At 34.7% G+C, this 21,452-nt stretch overlaps 1 protein-coding gene across 2 annotated transcripts in view; it reads right to left on the bottom strand.

Annotated features, from left to right (window-relative positions):
- MXI1 (MAX interactor 1, dimerization protein) overlaps positions 1–21,452 on the bottom strand; it is an 81,459-nt gene that overhangs the window by 17,021 nt on the left and 42,986 nt on the right. For both annotated transcript variants that reach the window (XM_047825770.1, XM_047825771.1), the window contains exon 3: positions 20,399–20,428. In XM_047825770.1, the coding sequence (XP_047681726.1) occupies positions 20,399–20,428 (30 nt within the window). The remainder of the gene's footprint in view (positions 1–20,398; positions 20,429–21,452) is intronic.

The following is a 21,452-nucleotide window of genomic DNA, read 5'->3' as shown; positions in this document are numbered from 1 at the left end:
CTAACGTATGATTAAAAAAATAATAATAATCCTGAGGTATTTATTGGGCATTGAAATCCCTAAAAAAATAAGATACACAGGATGTTAAATATGCCACAGTCCTGACAATGACAGAGAATTAATCTTTTGGTTTATCTTTATTTCAAAGTTACATAACCCTTCCCATCTTTCTCTTTTATTATACTGTATCATATTTTTTTCTGATCACAAAGGGCCCAACTTAAGTGTAGTTTTTGAAAGTTTCTTTTGGAGGCAGCTTCACAAAACACCTGGCTGCAATTCTGGGCATGCTCTCTTCTGATAAACAGAAATATTTTCAGTGTTATATTAGGGCACTGAGCATTTTTAGCAGGTAAAATATGAACATGTCATAAGAACTACTTTACTTCTTAAAACCCTTCTGAAAAGGAAAAAGTATTCAGCAGAGTAAAAACAATTACAACGTCTCCTAAAAGACAAATTTTATCAGTAAAAAACTGTGTTCAAATTTATGACTTGTTTCTATTTGTATCTGTCTAAATCTTAGTTTGACTCTCCTCTGGATAAGCCCAGGAAAAAAATTCAATGAGAGAAAAATCAGAAATCTAATACTTATTTTGTATGATTCCAGCCTTAACTCAATACCAACATAGCCTTCTGTCCAAGAATGCTGCACAAGTGCCATTACACTTTGATTATAGAACAAATCTAGACTGTTCTATGAATATGAAAAGAAGAAGAAGCCGGTCTGAGGGAACATGTTCCATTTTGTTACCACTGCCAATCAAAATCCTGGCTGTTCTGCAAGGCAGTTTGTATGGCTTGCCTAAGTATATTCCAATGAGAATATAAAAATTGTTGCTCCAACCAAAGAAGGTGACAGAATTTGGAGAATAAGTTTGCCCAACTTGGCTGTATTTCCTTTCAGATACTAGAGCTATAACAGGATGAAAGTCCTGAAATATCTTTGGGATCACCAACATCTCTAATCTCAGGGGACAAAAGATATGTGAAGGATCCTTTGAAATGATGAAAAATAACACCCAAAATGTATTCAGTAATTTCTTCTAAACATACCAATATTTCCTTGAACATTGCAAGCCAGAAAATGCATGTTTCCTCCTTCATCTGACCCAATACATACAGCAGTAAATTCCAACTGCTTTCAAGGGAGTTCTAGGAGCCCAGTATCACCAAATTGCTCTTTAGGAAAAGCCTCCTGCATTACAAAAATAGCAGTCTTGCAAAGTCATTCAGCTCTATCTAAATTGTGTTATGTTTACAAATGTTTTAACTACAAAGACGGAATTTCCGATTGAAAAAGAACCTTATTTAGAAAAGACTGGATTTTTTTTTTTTTTTTTTTTACAGCTATGCCAAATACAAGCTGTTCTGTAAAGGAATAATTGTGAATCAGACTGGAATAAAGTGAATCAAGATAGAAAAACCATACAGACATTACAACCCTAGAGAAAAATGCCGTAATTGGTCACACCAATGATCCAAATACCAAAGAGTACATATTTGTCAGTGACACCAACAGATGGCTCAGGAAAACGATGATGGTTGTCTTCCATGACCATATATATATCATATATATATATATCATATATATATATATATATAACATATATAATATATATTATATATATATGATATATATGTATCATATGTTATATATATGTTTTATATATATATATATATAAACAGTAGCAATGTTTTATTAAAGAACTGATCTAAAGTGGTTTGATTTTATTTCCATTTTTTATTAGTGTAATAAATCCCTGTAAGAATTTCACTGTGTAAAGCAGGACTATCCATTTTCTTTTTTAAATTCAAAAATCCCTCTTTTAAGCTTCAAGGGACTATACTTCCTAATTCTAGTCATTATGATTTTGGTGAAAAAAATCTTGGTGTATCCTTTCTTCATTTCCAGATTTATCCCTTCTTTCCAAATTAGAAAACCCAAATTTTCTCGTTTAATTTTACAGTAGTTTAAAGCGTTAATATTGTTCTAATTACTTTTGGGTAAAAATATTAGAAAATAAAGCATATTATGAAAAATAATTTTTTTTGTAATGGCATAAAATGCCATATAAACCTCCAGTATCAGTTTTTATGCAAACTTAAGAGATAGGCTGTATGTTGAAATTTTTAGAAATCAGTAATCTAAAGTTAATGTACTAGAAAAAAGTTTACAGAAGCACAATATTTCCCACAGAAACATCTTGTTTGGGGTTATCTATTAAAGGATAAATTGTGAAGCACTCAGAAGAAATGTAAGTCACAAAGGGAAAAACATAATCACAGAAGTTTCTAAGACTTCATCATATAGGGCTTACTAAAATAAAAGGAACATCTTCAATAGTACTCCAAACCAAAATGACATAGAAGAGATTCTGGAGAGCTAAGGAAATGGGCTTTCAGTTTTCCTTATTTACCCAGAGCTATAGCAGATTTAACTGCCCCATGTCCCAGTTAAAGCTTTTTCCACAAGACACTTGGGTATTCACCAACACTGCAACTACAAAAGGGAGAAAACCATAGTAGACACCCCTCAGTAAGAAAAACAGCCACTAAAAATGACTTCTGTATTTTAGCTGTGACATGATATGTCACAGCATATCAGGAAAGCAACTATAGATTAAGAAGACTTTATCACAGTCTTTAAATGTAGTCCCAGGTCTATATGAATCTTATACATGCTGAATAGCTGAAAGTTCACTTTCACTCCAGAATAAGTGACAAACTATATTTTAATGATTAAAAGAGCAAAAAAGCTTCAGATGCAGCATTTTTCCTGAAAGCCCTTTCAAACATATTGAAAATATGATAAAACCAATTTTGGCAAATGCCTAGACAGAAGCACACAAGTCACAAGAATAAGCACTTGTAACTAAGTTGTTTATGCTAGTTTTAGCCTATGATAACCTGCTGCTATGAGGTTAACTCAACTCCCATCTGGGATACACAGAAGTCAGCACTTAATTATTATATTGCTTATGGGGGCTTTATAATATATATTTTGTCTTCTATCTAGTTAGACTATAAATCCTCAAAAGCAGAATCCAGGACTTCTCCTTTTATCCTATCCCCAGTACCTAGCACAGTCAATACCTAGTAAGTAAGTGCTTATCAGTTGTTTGTAATTCTCTTTAGGGGTCCTTTGTCAGTGCCAGAAATGAAGCCACTTCAAATGAACTCTCATTTCCACCAAAGATTTTAAATTAGAAAACATGATGTTGGGGTTAATGGTGTATAAAACTCTTAAAGAGACATTAGCATAGACATCTAACCATCAGGCGGAAGTCATCTTAGACTGATACTCAAGTCATCTTAGATTGGTGTTCAAAACAAATGCTAAATTTTAAGGATCAAGGAAATTTGAAACAATTCCTAGAACAAAACTTCCAACATATTTCCTAGTTATCTCACATAAAAGTACAAAGGGTGGGAAGGGGGTAGAGAGAAAGAGGTCAAATTGTACTTTGGTGGATAAAGTAAAACTAAAGCTAAAAGATGAATGATTCTTAACAATTGTTTATTTCTAACCTCTGTCTGTTGGACCTGTACTAGCATACAACCCCTCTGTACTACAGTACTCAAAGCTCGATCAAATAGGTTGAGAAACCTCTAATTAACCTTCATTTACCAAGAGAGGTAGAGCCACTTTGCAAATTAAAGCTGCCAAGTTCAAACACCTGTTTGAGCTCCAGCTTTGCTATGCCTAAACTATGAAATCACAGATAGAACACAGTTCTTTATATCATTTCTAAAAATGTTTCTCCATAAAGAACTACCATTTGAAAAAAAACTGTTTTTAAATTAAAGCACTAACCAGAAAATGCCCTCAAGCTAATGTTTAAAAATCTGTTTTTTCAAAACAGATGTTTAAATATAGAGAACAAACTAGTGGCTGCTAGAGGGGGGTGGGGAGAGAATGGGCGAGACAGGTGAAGGGTTAAGAGTATATATGTCATGATAAACACTAATATATATAATTGCTGAATCATTATATTGTACACCTGAAACTAATATAACACTATATATTATACTTGAATTAAAAAACAAAAATCATTTTTTCCATTCCATTCAAATATTACTAAACTAAACACTGTTGACTACAATTTTAAAATAAAAGGAATTTTCTTATAGCAAATTCTACAGCCAATTAAAAATTTAGAAAATGACAAAGGCCTATTAATTTTCTGAGTAAATTAATCTACAATCTTTATTTCTATGAAAGTTAAAAAAAATCTATGAACAAGAACAGTGAAAAACTAACCTCTAAAATCTTTTCTTCCAAGCATAGCAGATCAAAATGTGCTAAACATAATTTTTAAAATTTCTAATAAAATGCTCAACAAAGCAAGAACAAGTTTCAATATACCATATTTGAAATTCACTAGTTACAGATTTAGTAACTATTTAGTAAAGTCTTATCTCTATTTTAATTACTTCATAGTTTTCAAATGAGCCAAACTCATAACTGCACTTTAAAATAAAACTACAGGCACACGTGTGCACACACACAAATACGCTTTTGAATTCTGGTATAGTAAGTATGACTAGATGAAAACCTATGAGCACCAATCGGCCCTTTCAATAACAATCTCTTTGGCTAGAAGCATTTATGGAAATACTCAGCATTCTGTGATTTTGTCCTAAGGTTATTAATTCTAAACTAAGAGAAACATTAGCCTTTCAAAAAAAAAAAAAAAAGTCTTCCTAAGAATCTTCCCAAGCACAATGTTCTAGCTGATAATGGGAACTTTAATGAGAGAATCTGTTTAAAAAATTCTGCAGGCTTTTAATGATGTCAAATTAAACAGCTAACAGAATAAACCAAGTTACCAAAAAATCAAAAACAAAACAACTGCAGATAAAAATCATAGAAGACTATATCTCAAAAAGCAAGCTGAAATTTAGTAAGATGCTAATATCAAGTTATAGAGCTATTTAGACAGAACAGGGTGACAATACATCAAGGGCAATATGCTTATATAAACTCCCAAACATTTTGAGGAAATGTTTTCACAACAACAAAAAGATCTATCACATCTTCTATGCTATTTATAGTAAAACTTTAAGTCATAATTGAGTTTCTTGGTCTGCTGTACCAATTCAAATACAGAGAAAAATGTACTTTCATCTGTAAAACCATCACACTCAAGAGGCATTTTCCCATGGTACAACAACTTTAGCAGAGGTCCCATTATGAAGCACAATCACCACATATTTCCTAAGTGGGTCATATTACCTAGAATATCCTATGGGGACAAACTGTTCTCTCTGAAGCACGAGTGGAGAACAAAGTATTTTCCTTGGAAAGGGAAGATATTTGCAGGGTAGTAAATATCTCACTATGTGCCTTCCTAAAATACTTTCTATCTTGAAGTTGCTGGCTTCACAAAACAGCAAAAAACAAAAACAAAAAAATCCCCACAGCTGTTTATTTGGTTTGGCATTTAACTTTCCCTTCTTAATCTAACATGAGGTGCACAGCTTGCCACAAAAATCAAACAAAAATATTAATTATTAATTCACTGAGCACCTGTTATCCAAAAAAATGTGTGTCAGATATAAAAACGAGCAAGTTAAAGTTTTTTCCCTCACGTGATATATATGATCCAGAAGGGAAGGACGTTGTATTATAAGGTAGTGTAGGTGAAATTCATGTAAGTGATACAAGCAATGTACAGATAGGAATTTAGAGAAGATATCCCTTTGTACAATCAGGAAACACTTCATGAAAAACATTTATTTTAGCTGTACCTAGAAGGCAGTGTGGAAAAAGTTCTGGTTTTGGGTATCAGAAAATCTAGATTCTTATCTTGACTTTGTCATTAATCAACTTGGTGGAGAATATAACTTAGATGGGCTTAGGTTTCCTTATCCATAAAATAAGGATACCAGAATTTTCTTTTTTTTTTTTTTTTTAAATTTTTTTTTTCAACGTTTATTTATTTTTGGGACACAGAGAGACAGAGCATGAACGGGGGAGGGTCAGAGAGAGAGGGAGACACAGAATCGCAAACAGGCTCCAGGCTCTGAGCCATCAGCCCAGAGCCTGACGCGGGGCTCGAACTCACGGACCGCGAGATCGTGACCTGGCTGAAGTCGGACGCTTAACCGACTGCGCCACCCAGGCGCCCCCAGACTAGATGATTTTCTAAGGCCCCTTCCAGCTTTATTATCTATGGAAATGTATTAATAGGATATGTATTACCTTTTTAATATACACAATATATATAATATTCACAATATACACTTTTATTACAAAAACTCTAACAATAAAATCAACATAATAGTTTCTATTTGACTCCCACTCCCTTTCCTGGAGGTAACAAGTGTATCAATCTGACATTTATCTTTCCAGAAATTTTCTAATGTATTTACACAGATGACTGTGGTACTTTTTAACATAATGAGGTCATATTGAAAATACTATTTTTCTATTTGCTTTTCTACTTAATGTGCCTGGAAATCTCTCCATAAACACACATGGAAGTCTGTATCATTCTTTTTACCTGCTGCCAAGTTATGACTATATTACACCATTCCCCTATCAGTGGAAATTCAGGTTACTTCTTCATTTTGGTTATTGTAAAAACTTTTGTTATTCTTGTTCATGCTATCCTGTGCATTAGATGGTCAAAAGAGAAGCTGGGGTGGGAAGAGTCAAAGAATTTGAGCCAAAAGTATAAAAGCAGAAAATAGAGAAGATGAAGTTTGAACCTGGTGTCCACAGTTTCAGCAAATGAGGAAGTGGAAGTCATAATAATATACTAGAAATGCCTTTAAGAGTTAGGAGATAATGGGTCCTAGCCCTTGGTCCAAAAACTGCATCTGAGAGTAAAAAGTGGGATTGGGTACTTGAAATCGCAGAATTTTCTGGACTAGAAGAGATCTTGAGGATCATTCAATTCTATACTTAATTTTAGAGAAAGTGAAGCCGTATCCATAAACTAGAATGTGATTTTGCCTCACACTCTCTGGGGGGGATTAAAAAAAAAGTTGAACAGTCACTGTGCTGAATGCCAAATGCTATAGGGAGACAATAAGTGGGAATGACTGACTCCTAAGGAGGTTTCAGTTAGACAGTATAAATTCTAGTGGACTTAGCACAACTCTGGTTTCCAAGAACCCTTAAGAACTCTAAATGGGGTGGGGGTAAGGGATAGTGGAGATGTCCCAAAATTAGGGCTTGGCAGACTATCAAAGTAATGAGGACATTATTGAAGAGCTACTTTGATTCTTCAAATGGTAAGGAAGAAAGATTCTAATACATTGACCTACAGCTACTTTCTCTTCAGATTGTTTATAGATAAAATGTTTTAAGCAAGCTAAACCATCCTTCCTTAAAGTTCTGTGTAACAGCAACATGCTTTTCCCTCCTGGTATGACATACCTCATCTAGTGATCACAGGGGCCTATTAAAATGACTGATTTGATACAGCAATACAGTTACAATCACAAAACAGAATTTCTGGAGCCTAAGAAAATATAAACTAGTTAGAGAATTAAAAAAAAAAAGTGACTAGGATTTAGCACAGTAATGTTTACAGATTAACTTGTTACATTTCCTTAGAAGTCAGTGGTAAGTATTTTTCCAAAAGGTACAAGGTCCTAAATACTCAGTATTTAAATTTCAGAATTCATATCTACCTGTGTGTGTGTGTGTGTGTGTGTGTGTGTGTGTGCGTGTATACAGCTTTGAGGAATGTGTTTATATTATTTATATACACACAGACACATATGCTTCCCAAGGTAAATTCTAGTTTTATAGAATTATAAAATATTATCATTTTAAAATAAGTACTTTTTTATCATTATAAAATAACTACTTACAAAATAGGCTTTTATTATTGTAACTATGGCACCATGTATTACAATAATCTTTAGATATTTTACAAAGTCCCAAAGTTTAAAAGATGAGAGATTCTAAACTCATTTTTCCAGCTGTTTTTTTCATTTTGTGTGTGTGTTGGGAGGAGGGGTTGCATGCATTTGCATTTATGTATGTATTTGTAAATACATATGTTGCACATGTATTTATATTAGGAAAATGCTTTGCAGACAACAGAATAATAAAGTTTCTAAAAAGAATAAAGTTTCTAATATGCCTATGATTACTGAACTTAAATTTCACAGAACTCTAAAACTTCATGTAGGAAGGGAATTCAGAAATCATCTAGGTCTCTTCCTTTTACTGCCAAGGAAAAGCAAGACTCAAAGAAACCAGATAATTTATATAACATCCACAGCCTACCAGTAGTAGAGATGAAAAGAAAATATCTTCTGACTTCTGGTACAATTCTCACATTAACAGATTACGAATCCACAAAGAAGCTGTGTTGGATTCCAGGTATCCTTTTCAACAACTTAGCCCTCAAGCCATGTTTAGTATTAAAGTCTACCTTTCTCCATTAGCTTTCCCCAAAGTAACAAAACAAGGAAATCATATACTTATGAGCTTATTAAGTTTCAACTTTTCTTGAGTTCGAAAATATGAGTATAAGCAATATGTCATGTGTTTATCCCAGGGCTGTTAATTATTTTCTAAGCAAATTTGTCTTCAAGAACTGGTTAGCAAGTAACTATATTAGAAAATTCTATTCTCATGACTGAGTTCTCCTTTAGATCTGTGGTTTTTCCACTAGTAACACCCATGGGACTTTCAATTGGCATTATTCACTAGAATACATAGAAAAATAGAAGTACAAAAGAACTTCTCTTCTCTGCAAAAGCTAAAATATATCAAACATATCTGAATTTCTTCATTTTTAAAGGTTAAAAAATGCAAGATACCAAAGAAATCTCTTCATGTAATAAAAAGATTTCTTACTGATGTACCTCTTGGCATGCATGCTTTAATTGCCAAAATTTCTACCAAAATAGAAATTTCTTTAAATGAAGAAGGTGCTTAAGAAAAAGTACTTGAATTGCAGTTATTATTATTAAACCAATATTTATCAGAGCATTTACACTATACTAAGTACTATATGTGGCAAAGGAATTTAGCAAAATAGCATATTGCCCTTAAAGTCTAGAATTCTGGGTGCCAGCTTGGCTCAGTTGGTTCAGTGTCTGGCTCTTGATTTATGCTTAGGTCTTGATCTCACAGTGTGGTTCATGAGTTTGAGCCCTGCCTCAGATTCTGTGCTAGGAGCATGGATCCTGCTTGGGATTCTCTCTCTCTCTCTCCCTCTCTCTCTGCCCTGCCCCTGCATGTGCTCTCTCTCTCGCGCGCGCGCGCGTGCGCTCTCTCTCAAAATAAATAAACATTTTTAAAAAAGTCTAGTAGAATCCTGCTGCTATATAATTACTATGGGCATCAGTATAAAAAGTATGGCTAGTTTTATGGATCAAACATATTCCTCAAAGATGCATATAAAGTAAAAAGTGATACAGTATCATCTGTATCATCTAAAATGTATCAGAAAAGTCTAGTAATTAAACTATTCCCTTTTTAAAATTACAAATTCACAGTTTGAGAGGAAGTGTTTTCTTAACCAAGTTATAGCTACACAGAAATACACACTCTGCAATCACTTGGATAAAAAGATACTACACCTTCACCATGTTAAGATATTCACCATGTCAATTATTTAAAGTCTTAACAATTATTTTTTTCTAGACAAAATTTTAGAGTTTCAAGTTTAACATTTCTGGGCTATTTTTAAGACCTACTGTTCTCCTCTCCTCCCATCTTATTGGTTGTAGAAGTGATTTCAACTTTAGGAACTGTACAGCTATAGTTCTGAGAACACTTGATTTCTAGCATGTAATTCTTGTCTAAGTCTGCCTCTGTCACCTTGCAGCCTGGGTCTGGGAGTAGAAAGCTTAACCTTAATGAGCTATTTCTGACAAAGGTCAATTCAGAAACTGTGAATCTATCTAAATAGCAATGCAATGACTTCACTGCATAGACTGCATTTTAGATGTGTAATTTTATCTTGGCTATGCTTCCTTTATTAACCATAAATTTTATCTTCAAAACCCACCAATTACTTCATCTCTATCTCATATAACATTTAATTCTAACAGGTGCCCATCTCTGCACTCTGACAGTTATTTTTAGTTTGTCTGCAGTTTTCAGCATTCCTATCCCTTTACAAAAATACAGTTAAAGTATTCATTTTCTTGCATACAAGAATAAATGTATCAGATATATGTCTCCATGACAAACAACATGGTACTCTACATACTGTTTGATAATGTTAGCATCTACATTTATCTGGTTCTATAGCTTTATAAATAGAAAAACTCTGTTAAATAAGTATCCTCTACTTTCCAATGCATAAATACTTTTTTGTTGTCTATAGTTACTCTCAGTAACTCAGTACTGTAACTGGACTCCTATTATCTAAAGAAGTACAAAGAATAAAATTATCTTATTCAGGACTTTTACATGAATTAAAAATAAAGGTGTCAGTTCTCCATCTTCAGACTAAAAAAGGGAAGTAGCTTCATTTTATTTGCTGAACCAGAAAATTAGATTGGTGGTTCTTTCCTGGTCTCTGGACAATGATATTTCTCCTTCCCTCCACAACTACACTTTTAAACTTTGTTGTTCAAGTCCTAACAAATACAATCAGGCTGTATTTTATTACACCTTAAGAGAAACTTGCACAATTAGTACAACCTTTCAATGTATTATGCATTATGGTCTTAATTCTGTTAGATTTCACTGTTAATTAGAGGTTATTAAAGACCCTTAAATATACCCTTCTTACATGCGACTGAGCTCAAACTTTACTCATTATCAAGTACTCAAGCCATATTAGGTAGTAGCACTATATATTATATTGGAAACTTATCTGTGTTTAATTACAGGTCTTAAGTAACTATAAAGTGTTGAGTCATTTGAGTAGTGTCATCAGATGATGATGGCATCACTACTTTTTAACTGCCAAACTATGAGTCAGTCAACTTTTTAGGACCTTTCTACCAATCAATAGTGACTGATACAATGAATGGATGACCACAAAAGTTGGTGAGTTTTTTTAAGTTAGCCATTAGTGAGTGTGAGGTAATATCACATAGTTTTGATTTGCATTTCCCTAATGACCACTGATGTTGAACATCTTTTCATGTGCTATTTGTATATTTTCTTTGGAGAAATAGATATTCAAATCTTTTGCCTGTTTTTATATTGGGTTGTCTTTTTATTGTTTAGTTCTAAGAGTTCTTTCTATATTCTGAATACAGGGCTATTAGTGGATACATGTTACAAGTATTTTCTCCCATTCTGTAATTTGTCTTCATTTTCTTAATGGTATCCTGTGAAGCACAAATGTTTTTAATTTTGATAAAGTTCAATGTATCTAATTTTTTATTTTGTTGCTTGTACTTTTGGTGTCATATGGTAAGAAACGATTGCCTAGCACAAATTCATAAAGATTTACTCTAATGTTCTAAGAATTTTATAGTTTTCCTTTTAAATTCAGGTCTACGATCCATTTAAGATAATTATTATATGTGGTGTGAGGTAACAATCTAACTTCATTATTTTTCATTGTAGATATCCAGTTGTATCAGCTACCACTTGTTGAAAAGACACTGAACTGTCTTGATATCTTTGTTGAAAAAATGTCTTTGGCACAACACAAATGTGAGTGATTATCTCTGGACTTCATTCTATTAATCTGTAAGTCTATTCTTTGGCCAATACCACATTACCTTGATTATGTAGCTTGGTAGTAAGTTTTGAAATTAGGAAGTAAGAGTCTTTCAATTTTTTTTTTCAAGATTGTTTTGCTTATCTGGGTACCTTGCATTTCCATATGAACTTTAAAGTCAGTTGTCAATTCCTGTTAAAAAAGAAGCTGGGATTTTAACAGGCCTTGCATTGAATCTGTACATCAATATAGAGAGTACTATCACTTGAACAATGTTAAGTAGTACTTTCCAATATTCAAATATTTTGCCTCCTTGGTTAAATTTATTCCTGGTATTTTATTCTTTTGGATGCCAATAGAAGTGGAATTATTGTCATAAATTCATTTTCAGACTAGTGTACAGAAATACAACTAGTTTTTGTGTGTCAATCTTGAACTCTGCAACTTTGCTAAATTTGTTTACAAGCTCTAATAGGGTTTTTTTTTTGTATATGTGGATTCGTAAGGATTTTCTATACATAAGACTATAATATCTGCAAGTAAAAATGGTTCCTCTTGCCTTCCAATCTTGATGCCTTTTATTTTTCTCTCACCTAATTTCCCTGGCTAGAGCCTCTAGAACAATGTTGAATAGAAGCCATAAGAACAGACATCCTTGTCTTATTCTTGATTTTAGGGGAAAGCATTTAGTGTTTCACCATTAAGTATGATGTTAATTGTGGATTTTTCAGAAATGCCCTTTATCAGGCTAAGGAAGTTACTATAAGGTATTTTCATACTGAGATTTACATCTTAGTAATGAACCAAGGCTAGGAAGAGCTTTTGATTAAACTTCCCAAAATTATTGGATTAAACAATCCCAAACTGTGGACTTCTGATCCAGCTACAGTCATATATTTCAAACCTACAATGAAAGTTTAGTTTCACTAATCCCATAACTTGTCTTTAATGCAAGCAAGTATCTTTTGAGTGCTATTAGTTGAGGTAAAAGTTTCAGTGAAAGTTCTGCCAAACCAATCTTGTAATTTATTTTTTCCTCCTAACAAATATACATTTTTTTCTAAAATGTGCACACTATATATAAAAATGTACATTCTTGGGGTGCCTGGGTGGCTCAGTTTGTTAAGCCTCTGACTCTTGGTTCAGCTCAGGTCATGATCTCATGGTTTTGTGAGTTTGAGCTGCACATTGGGCTCTGTGCTGGCAGCAGGGAGCCTGCTTGGGATTCTCTCTCTCCTTCTCTCTCTGCTCCTTCCCCACTTGTGCTGTCTCTGTCTCTCTCAAAGTAAATAAATAAACCTGAAACATTAAAAAAAAAATGCATGTTCTTGGGGAGCCTGGCTGGCTCAGTCAGTGGAACATGTAACCCTTGATCTCAGAGTTGTGAGTTCAAGCCCCATTTTGGGTGTACATATTACTTAAAAAATAAAATATTTTTTAAAAAGTGCATATTCTTTTTAAACAAATGTTATACAAGCACCCAAAACAGGCAGCTAAAACCAATAAAGATATGCTCCTCCTTCCAAGGAATCCTAAATAGTCAGGTAATATACTAAGATACCACTGCCTTAACCCATGGTCACCAAGATTTAGTCTTCTGTTTTGTTCTAAGATAAAGTAGACCAAAATAATCACTCTGTCAAAATGTCTATGTCAAATGGAGACTGGCTATGTTGATAGTCTAGAAAAAAATATTGTATTCTTTATCATGTAAAAATCATTGGGATAAAGATAACTAATACATCAAAAATTCTAACACAAAAAAGTTGAAACTATTTATGATATTCTAGTCTCCAAGTATATATAAATCTTTACCTTGTAAAAATGCTTGCCATTTTCAACTCATAGAATGAAAAAGAAATGAAGATCTCACAAGTGGAGCATGAATTCCATCAGATAAACTATTTCTCTACAAAATTACCTTTGTCTTAGTGCACTATATGATATCCTAATGAACTGAAAGAATCAATTAGTTGCTGATTCTCTTCTTATAAGCAAGATAATGTCCTTCATGGTAAAAACCTTTTAAGATGTTCCCAATTATGAAGCTTTTTCATATAATTTATTTACGTTTTAAGAATTCATTAAGTTTTCCATATATATCCTATAAAATTATTTTATTATGATAATATGTCTGTTGAACTCGAGTATTTTGTATCGTCATTTTTCGCTGAAGCCATTATAATTCAAGTGCATATATTGTTTGTGATGGGTATACTCAATAACACATATAATCATTTTTTCATTCAATGAATATTTACTGAATGACTGCTATGTGCTAAGGGTAAATAAAGCAAAGTCCCTGCCTTTCTGAAACTTACATTCTATAAAAGAAGTCCCATAACTCAAACATAAATAATTCAGACAGATTGAATGTTAAGATGACAGAAAAGGCAATAGGATAGAGAGTGACTGGGGAGCAATTACTGTTCTCTAAGGAGATGACCTGACAACTAAATAATAACAAGAGCTAGTAGAGCAAGGGTTTTCCAAGCAGAGGAAAGAAGTGCAAAAGCCGTAAGATGAAAATTATCATGTGGAAAAGAAAGCAGTGTTAGCTGGACCACAGGAGACAAGAGATAGGGTAGTAGGACTTTGTAGGTCATAGATTTTACCTAATTGCAAAAGGAAGCTGTGGAGGACTCAAGCAGAAATGACATGATTTGATATGCCCTTTAGGAACATCACTGTTGCTATGCAAATAATGCAATATAAGGAAAAATGAATGGTAGCAGTTAACAGAAAATAATATTCTTTCTTTATGGTGTTGCTTAGTCCTCTGTCTTCCTTTCTGTTCCCAATTCCATTACCTGAGTGCTGGTTCCTATATCCTACTACTAGATGAGGTCCTTCAAAAGCATCCAAACTAGTCTATACTTTTTTTTTTTATAAACACTTTGATCATACCTATCATTTTCCTTCAAAAGCCTCAAAAACTCACTACTACCAACAAAATAAAATCCAAATTCCGTAACATTCAATAACATTCCACAATTGAATACTAAAACACCTTTCTAGCTTCATTTCCCATTTCGATAGACTCTGCTCTTCCATTCAATATGGTCTACTCAGTCTTTCCTTTATGATGTCACCTTCCATGGCTTCCATGGCTCTACTTACACTGACCTCTTTCCCTATTTTTTTCCATAGATTCAAATTCTATGTCTTTCTTCATGTCTCAGCATACATTCTCCTTCACTATCCAGAGCAGTGGCTTTTTGACTATGACCACAATATTTTATATCATAACCCAGTATACACAAGTCTCATAATTCTACATGTAACTTTACTTCAAGCAACCCACTTTGGTATTTTCTAGTCTTTTCTATTTCTTTTTCAAAATGACTCACTAAATGATTGCCTAAGACTACTAGGGGGTTTCAACCTTCAACTTCAAAAACACCTTTAATGCACCTTTCTAGACATTCACTGATAACTAAACTAGATCCTGGTACTGAAAGATGAAACCCATAATTACCAAACTATAATGACCTAAATCTTAAAGATAGGATAGAGTCACGATCTTATACTTCATTTTATCCACCACAATGCCACAAAGAATATTTATTAATCATTACTGAATATTTATATTAAATACAGCTAACATATTTATGATCACATAGAATCATGGTTATGACTGTTTTTGTGTTTCCATCATCTTGTTTCAAATTGTAGTTATGATGGTCAAAATGGCTAGTTTTCAATAACAATTTGACCTACACTTTCTGCCTTCCTACCATACAAGATTACATAACAGTCTTGCATAGTGGGGGAATACAGTAAGTACTCCATAAATGTCATTTTTATCTTTCCCTCAGAAATATGAGGAAGTCTCTATATGGAAGACACCTATTACCATTCATTGGACCTGCTTCTCTTTTATCCCAAATACTCAGGCACTTCTGCTCTGCCAGTATCCTCATTTGGCCCTACTAGGCTATGCCAAAATTGCAATAAAGATAAGCCTTTTGTTTCAAAGGAATAACAGCTATCAGGGTTGAATGGCCTCTTCTAAGGTTCTTGACCATTAAAGTCCTGTTAAAGTTGTTGACACTTTTTTTTTAAATTTTTTTTTAACATTTATTTATTATTGAGAGACAGAGCATGAGCATGAGCATGGGGGGGGGGGGGGAGGGGCGGGTGGCGGGTAGAGAGAGGAGGAAACATGGAATCAGAAACAGGCTCCAGGCTCTGAGCTGTCAGCACAGAGCCCGATGCGGGGCTCGAACCCACAAACTGCAAGATCATGACCTGAGCCAAAGCCAGATGCTCAATCGACTGAGCCACCCAAGCGCCCCATGATGCTTTCAAAAACATCATCAATAATCTGAATTAAGAAAATGAAAAAGCAATGAAGTGATCTAACATCTGCACGGGATGGGGTTTTTTTCTCTGCTAAGGCTACAACTCATAAGATAAGCCAATGGACGACGTGAACTTCTTAATTCTTAAATCTCAAAGATTCATTAATTTTACCATGAGAGGATTCACATAGATTCCTGAAGAATGTAGAACATCTACATCTAAAGGTACTTTGCTTCCCTTTTACTTCCACCTCTGGAGCCAGTTACAAGTTATTATAGGTCTAGGGGGATAAGGTAAGGATACAAATAATAAATGTATAGGTCTAGGGGGACAAGGTAAGGATACAAGTAATAAATGCTCTGAACCGTCTAGAGTAGGCTCAGTGTAACCATCAGGTTTTAGGCAGAAATAAGCCCCCAGGACCTATCCAGAAAACCTGAATCCCTTTATCAGTCTTGAAACTACTTCAAGCTCCGTATATTGGGGTAACTGCAGGTCAGAGCAAACTACACAGGGCCTGCCAGACTCCAAATGTCAACCATTAGGCTTTCCTCTGAGATATGGGAGTATGAAAATCAACATTTGCTGGCTACTGTCTCCTCAAGGCCAGACCCAGAGCTTCAACAATCTTAGGGCTTCAAGATAGCCATCTGGAATTCCTCTGTTATTCGCTAACACTTCAAAATCATCTACATTAATTCTCACTGCTTTGCCCCAGTAAAAAAAAAAAAAAAAAAAAAAAAGACTCAGAGCAGCTTTATATGCAAGATTTTAAACCACGTTAAAAAAAAAACATTCCTGACATAAATATATCACATGTAAAGTATAAATAAAGACATAAATATATCACATGTAAAGTGGAAAAATTTCAAGAATATGAATTACTTTAGGAACATCTTCTCAGAATGAAGACAAAATCAAATTACCCTTTTGATAGTGAATTACTTTCCTCATGTAAAATCACACTCAAAAGCAAATGAAAGGCAAAGTCAAAATTCTATTTATTTTAAAGGAAGTCAAAGCTAGGTTAACTTTTTTTCTTTAATGTATCAAATAAAAATGGTGCCTTGGGGAAAAGAAAGAGCTGTTAAATAAAATGAGCAAGGGCTTAAAAACTTAGTAACAAAACAGGCTTAGATTTTAAAAATATTCTTGCCTTGTTGCTATTTGGCTAAAATACCTCTCTCCCTTTAAATTATCCTGTGCTTACCAATATTTTTGGTTTTCACTAGATTGCAAGCCTCTAACTTTTCGTAAATGGAGTATAATTAAAATGGATTGATTATTAAAACGGATTCTTCTTTGTTACTCACCATTAAATTTGAGATTTATTTATATTGATAACTACCCCTTTTAAAAACAAATACATCTTGGGGTGCCTGGGTTGCTCAGTCAGTTGGGCATCTGACTTCAGCTCAGGTCATGATCTCATGCTTCATGGGTTCAAGCCCTGTGTTGGGCTCTGCACTGACAGCACGGAGCCTGTTTCAGATCCTCTGTCTCCCTCTCTCTCTGCCCCTCCTTTGCTTGTCAGCTCTCTTTCTCTCTCAAAAATAAATATTTTTTAAAAAACCAAATACAGGGGCACCTGGGTGGCTCAGTCAGTTAAGCGTCTGACTTTGGCTCAGGTCATGATCTCACGGTTTGTGGGTTCGAGCCCCGCGTCAGGCTCTGTGCTGACAGCTCAGAGCCTGGAGCCTGCTTCAGATTCTGTCTCTCTCTCTCTCTCTCTCTCTCTCTCTCTCTCTCTCTCTGCCCCTCCCCTGCTCATGCTCGTCTCTCTCTCAAAAATAAATAAAGTTTAAAAAATTAAAAAAAAAGAACAAATACATCTTGGAAAGGTTAAGTTTATATTACCTTTCAATTAAGCCTCAGGGAAGAGAGGAAAGGAGAAAGAAAAGGAGAGAAGGGAGGAAGAAGAAGACAATAGAGGATGAGGAATCATGTCTTAAGTGAGGTAGGGTAGGAAATCAGCTAGAGAGTCTTAGGCCTAAGTAAATAAAATGAAAACAAAAACCTTCACTGGAGATACTGGAGATCACATAAGGACCAGGTAATCAAAAGCTACACATGTTACACCAGTGCCACAGACAGATACTAGATTAAACAACTTTAGGACAAATCAAAGTAATAATATGGGTGATAAAGTTATCAATAAGTCAGAACTGGTACATGAAATGCATTAAACAAAATTTACTCAAAGGTTTAAAAAGCTCCATTTCAAATAGTTTACTAAAGAGTCTCTTCACTTCAGTGTTAAAGGCTTTTACCAGGTTTCCAATGAAGGTCTCCCAAGGACTACATTTGGATGCTTACCACTATTCTATTTTTTAATTTTGTTAAGTTTATTTATTTTGAGAGAGAGTACAAATGGGGGAAAAAGAGAGAGAGAGAGAAAGAAAGAGAATCCCAAGCAGGCTCTGAGCAGTGCAGAGCCCAATGCGGGACTCGAACTCACAAACCCTGAGATCATGACCTGAGCCGAGATCAAGAGTTGGACACTTAACCGACTGAACCACCGAGATGTCCCTAGGTGTTTACCAGTATTTTAAAATGTGATCCAAAATACAGTCTTGATGCTCTAATTTAAAGTACAATGTAAGTTTTTAATTTTAGAATCCTCAGAGCTGTCATTTCTTGGTGTTTTTGTCATGTTTAATCTAGCCATAAATCTTTCCCACAAAGCAGTTTTGGACTAGACCACTGAACTTTGCTCCAGTTTTATCCATCAATATTAAAGCCATCACTTACTATAAATGCATCAAATACTAAGTACTGAGGTTACAAAATTGAACAAAACAGAATCCCTGCCTTTGAGGCAGTTGTAGTCATTTGGCAGAAAGAGACATGAACAGGTAATTACAATACTACCTGATTAAGTTTTACAATAGGAGATACGAACAGAGCATTGTGCAAAGTGGTAAAAGCCACTAAGTCAGCCTGGAGGACTATGCTAAGCCTGTTCAAGAGGATTTGACATTTAAATTCATCTACAATGAGGCAGTTAGGTTAGTCAATCTATAAAGCCCCTTCTATTTAAAAAAAAGGACCAAGGGGTGCCTGGGTGGCTCAGTTGGTAAAGCATCAGACTTCAGCTCCGGTCATGATCTCATGGTTCATGAGTTCTAGTCCTGCATCGAGCTCTGTGCTGACAGCTCAGAGCCTGGAGCCTGCTTCGGATTCTGTCTCCCTCGCTCTGCTCCCCACCCCCACTCATGCTCTGTCTCTCTCTCTCTCTCTCTGTCAAATATAAATAAAAACATTTTTAAAAACTTACAAAAAAAAAAGGACAAAAAGTTGAAGGTCATGGAAATCTTATTTGTCAGAAATGGCTGATGCAGATTATTCCAGTTTGTTGTTATTAATCTAGTCTCTGTATCAAAAACAATATTTTGCTCATACAATCTCATCTTCTCTCCCAAACAATTCCTCGTCCTGCTTTCTTTTTCTTGGTAAATAGTAATACTTCCATAGTCAACAAACCACCAATTTCTACTGATTCTACTCCATATAGTCTCTTTACTCTGGCTACTTCTATCTCCTACATTGGAAGCTTCCAACAGCTTCCAAAAGAGTTTTCTTGTCTGAGATCCCTTCTTCCAATCAACCAGTTCTTCACACTATGGCCAAAGTGATTTTCCAAAACACAAATCTGATCACATGACAACTCACCTTAAAATCATCCAACTGCTCCCTACTGCTCTCAGAAGACACCCAAACTCTTTAGCATAGGTGTCAATAACTAGCCTGGCTTGCCTCTTGCTATAATCTTTTATACAGTACTCATACTGAACCTCTTATAGTTTCTTCAACACAAAGTACTCACTCACCATCGTCTCTAGAGCCTTCTAAGACTCCCTCAAAAGAAAATCAGATGACTTTCCAAAATGATTTTTCAGTATGCTCTACTCCATTACTATACTTACCACACTATACAGTATTTTAATTACCTGTTTCCCTCAGAAAGCTGTAAGTTCTTTAAAGACAAAAACTATCTCACACATTCTTATATTTTCTATCTAAAGCATTATGCCTGCCTGGCACTGACATATAGTTCATGCTTGATAAAGATTGCTGAATGCATGAATAAATGAACAAATAAACAAACTGCAAAAAAAGAGAAATTCAATGGCCTATGATTTGTCATAATATTTGTTAGCTACACTACAGAAACCTAATCCTATAGCATGACCATATTTAAGCCATAGCCTATTACAATTAACCTGTTTTTAGAAACAGAAAGAAAGAAGGCTACACCATAAACTCAAAATTCAAATGAGCTTAAAAATTTACTGAGGTCCTCCAGTTTAGATGGTATAAATTTACTACTAAAGGTCATTTTTTTTGGAAAGAATACATACATATCAGATTCATGATATGCTATACATTTTAAAATTATAACTACATATGTACTATTACATTATTTTCACAGATAAAACACTGAGTTTGCTTTTTAACAAAAATGAAAGCTGCGCTCATCACTGACTCACCGGTTCTTTTCCAGCTCATTGTGTGTAGACCTAAAAGGAAAACAAAAAAGACCATTAGCCATTTGTTGCTAAGGTTATGGAAAGGGGGATTAGTTACTGCTGTACCACACCCAGAGAATTTCTTTAACAATGCAATACATAGTCAGACTTCTACAATCACACTCATCAAGAAGAAATAGCCTACGTTCGTTAGAATTATTCATTCAGATATAGTGTCTTCAGTTAACAACTAAATATTCTGAAACTGGTGTTTCACTGTTACTTTTTTTTAATGTTCATTTATTTTTGAGAGAGGAGAGAGAGTGTGAGCAGGGAAGGAGCAGAGAGAGAGGGATACAGAGACTCCAAAGTGGGCTATGCACTGACAGCAGTGAGCCCCATGTGGGGCTCAAATTCTAGAACGTGAGATTATGACCTCAACCTAAATCAAATGCTTAACTGACTGAGCTACCCAGGCGCCCCTCACTGTTATCTTAATAAAATTAATGCTAGCACATGTTTTCTTGCCTACCCCTATCCTACATTTTGTTGATTTGTAGATTAAAAAAAATTTTTTTTTAAGTTTATTTATTTGAGACAGAGAGAATGTGCATGTGCATGAGTCAGGGGGAGGGGCAGAAAGAGGGGGGTAAAGAGAGAATCCCAAGCAGACTCAAGGCTGACAGCACAGCTGACACAGGGTCCTCGAACCCTGAGGTGATGACCTGAGCCAAAATCAAGAGACAGACACTTAACTAAGCCACCTAGGAGCCCTGATCTGTAGATTTTTAATTCACATATAATCCATTTTTGTTTAAAAAGAAAAATGTATTTCTATGTCCTCTTCCATCTCCACTTAGTCACTCCTAAACACAGAGAGAAAAAATGTTTTGGCTAGCACAGAAGCTGAATAAGGTTTGCCTTACTGCTAAGTGATTTTATTTTTTCAAGAGTTTATTCATTTTTGAGGGAGTGGGGAGGGGCAGAGAGAGGGGGACAGAGGATGTGAAGCAGGCTCTGGGCAGACAGCAGTGAGTATGATGAGGGGCTTGAACTCACAAACCCTGAGATCATG

The sequence above is a fragment of the Prionailurus viverrinus genome, chromosome D2, assembly GCF_022837055.1.
Source record: "Prionailurus viverrinus isolate Anna chromosome D2, UM_Priviv_1.0, whole genome shotgun sequence".
Lineage (NCBI taxonomy): Eukaryota > Metazoa > Chordata > Mammalia > Carnivora > Felidae > Prionailurus > Prionailurus viverrinus.
The sequence above is the reverse complement of the archived record's forward strand: the minus strand, read 5'-3'. Positions and strand labels throughout refer to the sequence as shown.